Source organism: Ambystoma mexicanum, chromosome 2q (assembly GCF_040938575.1).
Source record: "Ambystoma mexicanum isolate Mex_15411 chromosome 2q, UKY_AmexF1_1, whole genome shotgun sequence".
Classification (NCBI taxonomy): Eukaryota; Metazoa; Chordata; class Amphibia; order Caudata; family Ambystomatidae; genus Ambystoma; species Ambystoma mexicanum.
The window spans coordinates 1320399358-1320412187 of record NC_090924.1 but is presented as its reverse complement, the minus strand read 5'-3'; the positions used below and the strand labels follow the sequence as shown (position 1 = coordinate 1320412187).

The 12830-nt window shown below is 43.7% G+C and overlaps 1 protein-coding gene across 5 annotated transcripts in view; it reads left to right on the top strand.

Annotated features, from left to right (window-relative positions):
• The window catches only part of SLC4A7 (solute carrier family 4 member 7), a 1353206-nt gene that overhangs the window by 255785 nt on the left and 1084591 nt on the right, over positions 1-12830 (top strand). For all 5 annotated transcript variants that reach the window (XM_069648779.1, XM_069648778.1, XM_069648775.1 and 2 more), the window contains exons 4-5: positions 3164-3302; positions 3565-3725. In XM_069648779.1, coding sequence (XP_069504880.1) covers positions 3164-3302; positions 3565-3725 — 300 coding nt within the window. The remainder of the gene's footprint in view (positions 1-3163; positions 3303-3564; positions 3726-12830) is intronic.

The following is a 12830-nucleotide window of genomic DNA, read 5'->3' as shown; positions in this document are numbered from 1 at the left end:
ACGATTGACACAAAGCAGTGATTGAGGTAATTTAAAGATCACACAAACTGCTGCACTTTAACCTTTTGGATTTGTTCCAGCTGATAACTGGGGATGCCCATAATGAGTGGAATATATAATTCTATTGTGGAATTAATAATAAAATGTAACAAATCATGGGGAGATTATCCCTATCAATAAAACAGGACACCCTGTGAAGGAGTTGCATATACACATTTTTTACTTTGGCAGCATGGCACATAGGAATATCAAATTGAATAAGAGGACAGCCAATGTTAGTTGTGATTCACAATTTACTTTTAAGCCAAACAGAATTACCTCTTTTCTAAGGGTTCAGTTAAAGTGAATTGTCAGGCACCAGGATTCAACGTATTCTAGGCTAATAACAAGGTTACCAAGATGGAAATTTGGGCCTTTAATTTTGATATACGCTTGGTTATCAGTATATAAATAGTAACTGAGATCATGTTGGATGAAAATATGAAACCATGGTCTAATATAGATGTTAGTAAGTAATGAAGATAAACTGATGGGCAGGGCAGGGGAACTCCATATCACACTATTCTTTGGTGACTAAAGTACATCTAGAATTTGCACAGTCGCCTAGACACAAGTAGTAAGTCCAGATTGACTGTGACAGATGCTGCTGAAACTCAGCATGTGTCATATCTCCATAATCCACAGATTCCAAAATATCATCCCTGACTGAGTAGGGCATTTTCCATGCCATGGATAGGGCGAAAGCAAGATTTTCAAAGGTGAATTATATTCAATAAAAGTTTAAAGCTGGTATGTGACGGCCTATTCTGAAATTGACAGCCAAGTAAGGCCTGTCGATGGACATTCATTATTTTCCACTAAAGGGTCTAATGATGGGGGGGGGGGGGGGGGAGAGAACTAATGGAGCCTTTCAGTTGGCCAGTAACTATGCCTGGAGATGATTTATTAACCAGTAGAATAATAGAATCTGTGAAAGTCTGTAAAGATCTTAGCTGACCCAGCCAGGATGGCTTGATACTTGCTTTTCAAGTAAATTAATATTCTCATTAGGAGAATCTTTGAGGAAATCAAAACAATTTATGGAAGAAAAATCTGCTGATTGAGGGCAGCATTCTAGGTGGTCTAATCTTAGATATCCAAGTCAGAATATTTGAATGTTTAGAGTTTTAGAAATGTCTTTAAATGCAAGACCTTCCTCATTGGAAATGGGAACGGCTGACTGAGCTACAGAAGGATTAGCCACTGAATGATTTGAAACAATTTCCTTTCGTCATCTGCATATTTAATCTTGCTATATATGAATTTCTTTGCTTTTTGTTTTGTAAATCGCTTTTGAGAAATATTTCGTGCAATAGTTCAATACTTCAAAAAAATCTGAATTTGAGTTCTTCCATAATCTTTCTGCCTTAAGTAAAGCTTTTTCAATCCTCCTTAGATGGGGCGAACAAAGGTGAAGATTTCTGCTTGAGACTGAGCAAACCACGGCAGTGGGACAATATTGTAACACAAATTGACAAGATAAGACATTCGATTAATTAATGACAAGAAAGGATTACTTATTTGTTCAAGATCATTCATTGTGGAGCAATCTATTTTATTTGGTTGTAAAATGTGAAGGCTGAAATCTCTTTACTACTTGGCACAGGCTAAGCTGAATATTATATGGTAAATTCTGACATTGATCCGACTGAGACCTGTAAAGTATCTTCATGCAATACAGGAAGATCGCTCCTACCTTTTGGTTACAAAAATATCGCTTTGAGCCAGTAGAGGTCACTGGAAGGGGACTAAATTGGTGTGAACAGAGTAATATCCACACAATGCTCCAACCACATATTTAGATCTCCTAGGAATAAAAGATTTTGAAAAACGATGGCCTCCTCTTTGAGCCATGATTAGAGCAAATCTAAACTTTTTGGGAGAACAAAGTGGCCGATAATCTACTGAATGTCAAGTCCTTTGCCTATTTTGCATTTTGATAAAATGCTTTCAGCTGGATTATGCCAGTCACATTTGTGCAGAGGACTTACTTCATTAGTAGTTTCGTAAATCTGAGCAATACAGCCACTTCGGTTAGCCACCATTTTATGCCAAGAGATGGAGCATTGAGGAGGCACATAAGTATGGAAAAGGTATCACTGAGCCAATTTATAAATAAGAAATCCAGTTTATAGTCCACAAGTGGGGTCCCACGTTTCCCAGGCATGAGCTGTGACTGATCTGACGTTGAAGTACTCCTGAAATATTATTCTGAAGTTATATTGGAGTGATAAAGGTGGGGATCCCAGTCAAATGTACCTTGATGATAATAGCAAGAGAAAGGTGGCTGTGTGATGTCCTTGCCATTGTTGAATATTTCATAAAACAAGGCTTGGTAAAGGACAGTGGGGATACTGCAGAAAGCTAAATCGCAGACTAGTGCAAAGTAGTCAAAAACATGTTATGATTAATCCAAAAGGTGTACATAAGTGGGTGGAGGTCGTTCAAAACGTAGACTAGCAAAGATTTCATCTGGTAGCATACTGGTGGGCGGGCTAAACGGGCATCCCTGACATGAGCCATTCAAGACAAATGAGTGCAGAATGTATGACTGCTGGTAAAGAGAAGCCTGGGGTGGTTTTGTGTCTCCAATTAAACAATGCTATTGCAAGATAAACGGGTAAAAAAATAACTGCCTGTCTCGACGGGCCAGAAGACCCGACTAACCTTAAAACCTAATTATCAAAATGTAAATGCTCATAAATCCTTATACCTCTTATGTAAAAACTTTTTTTGATTGTTCTTGAAATAACCCTCATCTTTTCAAACCTCCCTTTTGAAATGTCTTTTCATAGTCTTTTCTAGAAGTGCTCCCAAAAATGATTCAGGTGAGAAATGTAGTTGTATTCCTTTGTGTCTTTACTTCCCAATTTTATACTTGGCCATTTGGCTTTCTTCAACATTTGAATCCAACAACTTGAGTGTCCCTCTTTCCTTCGTTCCCAGTTCTTTGAATTTGACTCTGGCCCAACATACTTGGCAATTGTCATTTGCATACAAGTTTATAAAACTAAACACAAGAATACATACTCTTCAAATTGAGTTTCTTAAACGCAACCTTTTCTTGCGGTCTGAAAGGTGCAAGGTCCATCAAATTGACAAAACTCATTGCTTCTTAATGTAGATACCCCATCCCAACGAGTGCATTTTATCCTGGGAACAGAAGATGATGACGAGGAACACATTCCTCATGATCTCTTCACTGAGATGGATGAACTTTGTGTCCGTGATGGAGGTGAATATGAATGGAAGGAAACAGCAAGGTAAGTTGTAACATGGATTTAGTTTACAGTAGAAAACATAGGGGCATTCTCTTGTGATTTCTGTGGCACACATTGGCCACTAATTGGCATATATGAAGTTCTGACTCTAATAAGCTTCTGTACTTTACATTTTGCGGTCCTGCCTGATCACGATTCTAAGTGTGAGTGCCTCTTGTTCCCTGACAGCCAAGTGATTAAGTATGTTGCAAAACTTTAACTGAAATATGGAATTAACTGCGTTTACACCATTTTATTATATCAGGTGGCTGAAATTTGAGGAAGATGTAGAAGATGGTGGTGATCGATGGAGTAAACCTTATGTGGCAACACTGTCTTTGCACAGTCTCTTTGAGCTCCGGAGCTGCATACTGAATGGAACAGTCTTGTTGGATATGAGGGCTAGCACGATAGATGAGATTGCAGGTAATTTTGTAATTGCAAAGATGAAAACAGGTTTGTAGCATTGCTAGGAATGTTTTGAGGACTTGCCTAAACATTGGTAGGCCACTTTTTAAAGAAATATGCCAGTTAATAATATCAGTCTGAGAATTGGATTTGAACATGGATAAAATGTTATCTCATACCAAAGCGTGTTATCTTTATAACTACGTCCTATCTGAATTGTAACATTCTTTAGTTACATCAACCAATGCTAGAGTGAGAAATATATTTCTGATGTTTGTTAATCTGCTTAGAATCACAAGCTGTGCATAGGTCCGACATCCAGTGGTCACTGCGGAGTATTGCATTTTGTTTTTCGTAGTCGAAAAGGGGACGTAGACAAGGTGTCTGTAACACTATCCCTATAGTGACGTGCGTCGTACCCACAATCCCTCACGCGTCGAGGTCCCTCAGATTGTTTTTTTCCGCCCAGCTTCTGGTCGCCTTACGCGGAGCTCCTAGAGAGACATTGCAAAATACTTACTACGGACCTCGGTCCTTAATTATACTTATTATATTCTTAAAGATCCCTCCACTCGACGTTAGCTGTGAAGCTGTTTCTCCGCCGAACAGGTTTTCGACGGAGGGGAAGAGACGGAGGGGATCCTTCGGCGCTGCCGAACACGTGGCCTGGCCTCGACGGCCAACATATACAGTAGGGAGAGTGGGGGTTCGAGCTTTTATCTTCTCTTTGAGAATGTCTTTCTTTCTCCCCTATCTTTCCCTTGGGGTTATCACCAGTTATTATTGCCTCAGCTATGGAGAGGACACCTTTTAAGTTTTGCCCACGCTGTAGGGGCAAATACACTTGGAAGGATAAACGCAAGCTCTGTAATCGTTGCTTGCCCCTCGATCATAAGGAAGACCGCTGCGCGGCCTGTAAGCTCTTGAAACCAAGAACTCTTAAAGAACGGAAAGTTAAGAGGTGGGCGGACTACGCTATGTCGAAGTCAGTTTCCTCACCCGCCGCCGCTGTTAAAGAAAGTGACGAGGAGGGTGATAACTCGACGTCTGTTACGGAAGTCATTAACCCCCAGAAGGAGCGCTCGCGCTCCTCGACGTCCGTCCCCGGCCCCGACGGGCTCGGCTCACGTCCTGCTTATGGGGATGAACACCCCGGCGACAAGGACGCACATAGACCCCATAGGCCTAAGCACACAACCCATGGCTCTTCTTCTTCGAAGACGAAGGATCCATCAGCGCCGAAGGGGACGCAGGGCACTCCGGCGTCTACCTCAGACCGTAAGGGTCTCAAGCTCCACCCGCAGCTGCGACCAGCGATTGGGCTTTCATCAAACACGGGCGCTACCTCAAAAACATCCGACGTAACGCTCCATAGAGCGACCGTCGAGAAACAATGCGTAACGCAGGCGACGTCGATACCAGAGCCCTCTACCGATGAACTTGTTGTCGAGAGCCTGGCGAGAATTGTTTCCGAAGACAAACTTAAGCGGACGACGAAACAGACGTCGAATACCGCACCAAAAGCTATAGAAACGCCGAAAAAGCACAAGAGTAGCCAAGAACTGCCCCCTTCATCTAAGGGCACTTCTGAACTACCGGGCTTTTCTGAGGGCGAGGGAAACCTTTCGTCGACGTTGTGGGAGCGTTCTAAGCGTTTGGAAGGCGAAAACACTGATTTCCCCCCTCTAGACTATTCAGGGGTCCCCCATGAGACCCTTGAAAGACTCCATTCTTGTATGGAAAAAATGGAAAGGTTTTTGGGAAGCCAAAACCCACCCACACACAAGACCAGGAGAATGGCCCCAGGATGACCCTAGGGTCAAGATCCCTAGACTGTTTCCCCTTTCTACAGACGTATATAACCTCACTGAAGAGGAGCAATACCTCCAAGAAGATGAGGGGTTGGGTGGAGAGGAGGAACATGAGGAAGAGGGGTTTGAAGAAGATCCTTACACTAGTGCATGAGTTTTTGAAGAAGATACAGCCACCTCGCAGCCCTGGCAATCCCCATCAGTGCAGCCTTGGCAATCCCCATCAGTGCACTCAGGCCCTGATGCCTTTCACCCTTCTCCTCCCAAGGATTCACCTATTGGAAACACCTCTCCCATAGATGACCAACCTTCCCTTAATGCACTATTGCGCAAGGCAGCAGCGCATTTTGAAATAGACACAGGGGAAACTCTTCCTGACATAGACTTTGTAGAAAAAGTTATTAAAGAAAAGCCCCTGTTAGTCAGTCTATTCCGCTCCTGGCTTCCATAAAGAGAATAATAACTCCTTCCCTTCCCTTTCCAATCCTGCATTAGTCTGAGGGGTCAACCCTCGGATAGAAAAGCTCTTCAGCCCTTCGTTCTCTGACCCCTTGTACATCAGAGGACATTCTATTCCGGACTCCCTTGTAGTTACTAATACAAGAAAAAGAGCGGGGGTACCACTATCCATTAGTGAGGCACCACCTGACAGAGGGCAAGAAGCTCTATGCACTTGGGAAGAGAATCACGACCTCCGCAGCCTTCTCAACTAGGATTGCGAATAACAATTCCCTACTAGCTAGCTACGCAGATGCACAGTGGAGCAAGCTGCGCAGCGAAGCAGAGGACGCACCAGAACCCCTGCGTTCACGCCTGTTAGATATCATCTCAGAGGGAACTCTTGTAAACCAGGGCATCGTAAAGAACTCCTTAGATGCCGCAGAGACGGCTGGCCGTTCCCTGGTTCAGGGAATACTTCTCAAACGCCATGTCTGGCTGCGCAATACGGGATTTAAGCCGGAAACCCAGGCTTCCCTGATAAATAAGCCCATAGAACAAACACACCTGTTTGGGAAAGCAGTTGATGAGGCCCTAGAACATGCGAAGAAGGAATTTGATACCATCAAGACTCTTGACCAAATTTCTAGGCCCCCTAACAGTCGCGGCTATGGCAATAGACTCTCCTTTCGTGGCCAACGCCAGCAAAACCAACAGCAATTTTACTCTGCTACCAACTGGCCCTCTAACCAGGGTAACCACCAATTCAGTCAAAGAGGCCAACGCCGTGCCAAAGGAAGAGGTCGCAGCTCCAGCCCCAAAGGTTCCACGACCAATACCAACAAATGACCCGAAGATTCGGGTCCTCTCCCATGCATCACCGGTCGGGGGCTGGCTAACATCGTTCCTATCAGCATGGGAGGAAATATCGTCAGACCGCTGGGTTTTATCCACCATAGCCCACGGATACTGCATCGAATTCAACGGTTCCCCGAAGTACAGACCCCCACGGAACCGACGCATGACACCGGAACACCTCACCATTCTTCTTCAAGAAGTAGAAGAGCTACTAAAAAAAGCAGCTATAGAGGCTGTCCCCCTATCTCAGGTAACAGAAGGTATTTATTCAGTGTACTTCCTTGTACCCAAAAAGGACTTAACCATGCGCCCTGTATTAGATCTGCGCCCAGCGAACAGGTTTGTCAAACCCCAAAAGTTTCGTATGGTGACCTTGCAGGAAGTAATCCCACTGTTATCACAAGGGGATTATATGACAACACTAGACATGAAAGATGCATACTTTCATATTTTAATGTTGCCAGCGCACAGAAAATACTTCAGGTTCAAGATAGAGAACAAGCACTACCAGTTCAGAGTACTACTCTTCGGGATAGCATCTGCACCAAGGGTATTCACAAAAGTACTGGCAGCGGCCCACCTACGCAGGTTATCCATCCCGGTATACCCTTACCTCGACGACTGGCTCATAACAGGGGATTCTTACGAAACATGCTTCTCCAATACCCAAAAGACCGTAGACCTTTTGTCCCAACTGGGATTCTCCATCAACGAAAAGAAGTCCAGCTTAGACCCCAGCCAAATCAAACTATTCCTAGGGGCTCTAATTCAAACAAAGGACGGCCTCGTCTTCCCCTCCAACGAGAGGGTCCAAAACATGCTGTTTCAGAGCCCCCATTATGTGGCAGGTCGAGAGGTGACGGTACGCAAGGCAATGCGCTTGCTAGGGATGATGGCGTCATGTATTTATTTGGTACCTCACGCGCGCCTGCGCCCAATGCAAGAGTGGCTCTACAGCCAGTGGTGTCAGGCCAGCGGACAATGGGACGATCTGGTGGTGGTCTCGCAGGCCTTGGTTCTCTCGCTACGGTGGTGGACAAAAGAAAACCTGTTATTAGGGAAGACTTTTGCCACACCCGCAGTGGAAGCCACTCTAACCACAGACGCATCCCTCACAGGATGGGGGGCTCACCTATCCCATCAGACTGCTCGCGGAGCGTGGACTCCAAGCTTAGCATCCAAGCATATAAACCTGGTGGAACTACTAGCGGTGTTCAAAGCACTGAAAGCCTTTCAGGAACACCTACAAGGAAAGACAGTGTTGGTCCTCACAGACAGCACCACAGCCATGCACTACCTCAACAAGCAAGGGGGCACTCACTCTCCAGGACTGTCCAAGCTGTCCCAGAATATATGGAAGTGGGCTCTCAAACACAACATGTTCCTACTATCACAACATGTACCAGGGGAACTCAATCTGCTAGCAGACAAACTCAGCAGAGACTTCCCCCTGCCCGAAGAGTACGAATGGCAATTGCACAAAGACATCGTTTTAGACGTCTTCACGCAATGGGGATTCCCGGAAATAGACCTGTTCGCAACTATGGAGAACTCACAATGCCTAAGTTACGCCTCCAGGTACCCCCAGAACCAGTCCAAGGGGAACGGTCTGTATATTCAATCGTCAGGGAAATTTGTTTACGCCTTTCCCCCGACTCCCCTTCTCAACAAAGTGGTGCACAAGATGCACCAGGAGCAGGTTACCATGATACTAGTGGCCCCAATGTGGGCCCGGCAGCCATGGTTCGCTCACTTGATGGAGATGTCCCTATCCCCCCCAGTGAAACTTCCCTGCCAGTACAACATTCTGTCACAGGACAAAGGCAGGACTCTGCATCCATGCCCTCAGACCATGAACTTAGCAGCCTGGCTCCTGAGAGCATAGAATTTGGACATTTACAACTCCCGCAGAGATGTATGGACATCCTCAGGGAAGCCAGAAAACCTAATACTCGCCACTGCTATTCTAGCAAGTGGAAAAGATTTGTCATCTGGTGTACAGGTAAGAGCATCAACCCGGTTGACTGCTCTCCCACTAACATTGTTCTGTACTTGACCCATTTACTGGATTCAGGTCTAGTCTTCAATTCCATTAAAGTCCACCTAGCGGCACTTTCTGCATACACCACTTCCCAACTTAGTGTCGTGGTGGAAGATACCAGTTATCAAGGCCTTCATGGAGGGGGTAAAAAGAATACACCCTCCGATAGCTAACCCAGCTCCCGGATGGGACTTAAATGTGGTATTTTCTAGACTCATGGGCCCTCCTTTCGAACCCATGCACAAGGCAACTCTTAAAGACCTCACTCTTAAGACTGCTTTCCTAATAGCTATCACCTCCATTAGGAGAGTAAGTGAACTACAGGCTCTTTCTGTACTAGACCCCTTCGTAACAGTTCACAAGGATAAGGTGTTTCTACGCACACACCCAAGGTTTGCACCAAAATTCATCTCGAAATTTCATGTAAACCAGTCAATAGAACTACCAACGTTCTTTCAAAACCCTTCCAGCTTGGGAGAAAAAAGTCTGCATACACTAGATGTACGCAGAGCCGTCATGTTCTACATGGAAAGAACCAGACCACTGAGAGACTAATCAGTTCTTTGTCTCGGTGGCAGCAGGAAGAGAAGGAGATGCTGTTTCAAAGTCCACTATATCTAGATGGATTGTTCAATGCATCACTCTGTTACAGTCTTGATAAGAGAGAACTACCCTTCAAGCCAAGAGCACATTCCACTCGAGGCACTGAGGCTTCCATAGCGTTCATTGCAAATGTTCCCCTTGAGTCCATCTGCAAAGCGGCTACCTGGAGTTCTGTGCACACCTTTACAAAACACTACTGTCTAGATGCACACTCTAGATCTGACTCCCAGGTGGGACAGGCAGTATTAAGACATCTTTGCTCTACTGTTCCTTCTCTTAACCCACCGCCAACTCCGGGTACTGCTCGCTAGTCTATGCACAGCATGTGATTCTAAGCAGATTAACAAACATCAGAAGAGAATGCATTACTTACCGTAAAAGCATTTCTGATGGTTGTATCTGCATAGATTCACATGCGCCCACCCTTCCTCCCCGCTCGGATGGAAGGAACATAGACATCCCTTTCTATATTTCTCTTTTCTGTACTCACTCACGTCTAGAAGGCTCCCTCAGGGCAGAAAAATACAGAGGGACCTCGACGCGTGAGGGATTGTGGGTACGACGCACGTCACTATAGGGATAGTGTTACAGACACGCCTTGTCGACGTCCCCTTTTCGACTACGAAAAACAAAATGCAATACTCCGCAGTGACCACTGGATGTCGGACCTATGCACAGCATGTGAATCTAAGCAGATACAACCATCAGAAATGCTTTTACGGTAAGTAATGCATTCTCTTATAATGCTGAGCAAAGATGGGCAAAACTCTTTTTTATAGTTAAACTATTATTTTGGCAAGATTAGTAAGTTTCCCCTCCCTATTTGTTAATTTACCCCCTGCATTTTAGAACTTGAAACCAAAATTCTCAGCATATAAAATGACATTTTGGATTAATTGTTTGGCACTTGAATATAAACGATGGATGCAGTGAATGCTCAAACCCAACCTTTTTGTCATAGGCAGCCACAAGGTCCGAGCTATTGAACTTGCAAGGAAGAAAATTCCCAAAATGTTGAGAATTGCAAATTCTATCAAATTGATTTTTTTATCTAAGGAAATGGCATCAATTTAAAAGGATGGCCAAGTTATTTGTTGAACAATGTAGGTAGATGCATTTAATAAGAGTATCAAGACTTTTTTAAAAAGACATTTTTTAAAACTTTTTTTCTGTTTGCTAAACCGCATATTACGGACTATAGTAGGGAGCGGCCCAACAGTTTCTTGCCTCATTTCATTGCTGGCTTTAATGTACATGAACCATAACTATTGTATTTTTGCACTGACCACCAAGCATGTAAGTTGAGTGTTCTTGCCAGTGGAGGACTACATTAATGTAAATAAAAGATAGTGGATTATTACAATGCCTGAATTTGTATCGGAGGTGTTAATTCCAACCAGTTATCAAAGGATGCACACTGCTTGGAAAATGTAAAAAAACTCTTATTTTAATACTAATGCCTAAAGTAAGTGGGGGCTTTGTACCTTTGTGTTAACTTCTTTTAAAAAAAAAAAAAAAAATCTAAATTATCACTGGTTTATAACTTCAGAGGCAAAATCAAACACAACCACATCTTTAGAACACCATTGTGATCTACTGTACTTGTGATTGCGGGAAATTATAATCTTTGAACGAAGGGTACTGGGTTGCCACAGGACTAGGTTTGCAGATCATAATAGTTTTGCCGTTTTAGGGCTGTAGACTTGCCAACCAGGATTCTTTCTATGTGCATTGGCAGGACAGAGAATGCATGCTTGTGATACTCTGGTTGTATCAGCTACAGTGTTAGCAATATTTAATACCGTGGATCCAGCACATTTAACGGTTTGCAAAATGTAGTAAAAAGATTGGGGAAGATGCTAACGGAGGGCGTAAGGGGTGGTGAAGGAAGATCTTAGTTTTGGCATTAGACAATCGCCCCTTTATGTTTTCACCTCCCACCCCCACATCAATATATGTAATGAACCTTTTTTGATATAAAGTCACTGAGAAACAATTGCTTTTGGGAATATAGCTGGGCTACAAAAGACTCTTGAGGACCATGACTGGTGGGAACGGATCAGTAAATATGTCTCCAGGAAAGGAAGGGTCTCTGCTGGAGGTGGGAAATGTTACCATCTTTGAAAACTGTCAATGAAATCTAGAAGGGATACCTCTCAGGGGGGCCTAGGCATAGCTATTTTGCTTTCCTCGGTTCTAATTTTGGAATTTTCTAAAGTCTTTGTTGATTTTCCAAATATGTTCTGGATTGGTGGGGGCATTAATTAATTTTTATAATTAACTCAAGGGCTCTGTACGGAAGTGTGCAACAAGTCCATTATTTCAGTGATCCTCTATCTTCAGACAGTTTAGATGAGATTGTGGGGTTTAATCAGATATTCCTGCCGTCATACTAATGGGTGATATTGCTACAATGGTGGGAAATATTCCATAAATGGCAGGATTATAAACTTGAAACATAGTGGGTAAGGAATTTATCCAACCACCAAATAGTTAAAGCAGGTAGACTCTGTGGGAGCTACTATGTAGTAGATTGGAGTAGATCGTGGCTTGATGGCAAATTAAATCCCACCTTGTGCTCCAGTTCAGCTGTGTGCTTTGATTTAATTTGAAAACCTGGGTGACTTATGTCAAACTACTCGGGCGTTTAGAAAGTGAATTACCTCTTAGTTGGGCATCTTTGATTTTTGGGAATCCACATTCAGACTCCTTTTAGAAAGGGATACTGTTAGATCTGCTGCTGATAGTGGGAGATAGGAGGCATCCAAATCTAATACAGTATGACTTGATTAGAATTGTTTAATGACCTTGCATGGGAACATCTCCAGGCTTTTAAAGGTTGAAGCCTATGGGAAATTGGTAAAGATTTCATAGGTATTGCATTGGTTCTGTAGCCAGGATCGAAGAACTCTGCCAACCAGGCAGTTTAGTTTGATGTATCCTACCCCAGAGCAAAGCAACGACTATTAATAAAACTGAAAGGATGTATTAAATACCATGCCCTGCTTCGAGAAGAAAGTAAACCCATCTGGATGGGAAAAAGCAATCATATTTCAGATGAATTTAGGCTGTATTGTATGAGGTAGCAAAGGGTTCTGATCGGAGGAGGTACTGTGCAATGAGTCTAAAGGATTTTTAGAGAACCAGATCTCGCCCAGGGATTAGTAACTTTTTGGTACAACCAATTTGCCCTTTACATCATTCCTCTGATGGGTTGGAGGGCTGGAAATGTGAGGGTGGCCCTAGTTTTAAGCAGGCTTTTACACTCTGGCTGGTTTACTTGGAATATCCAACTGTCCTCCCGGTCAGGAGTTGGTACTTCATGATCTGGGAGATCCCTGAAGCTCTGAGACAACATAAGGGAAAGCCTCC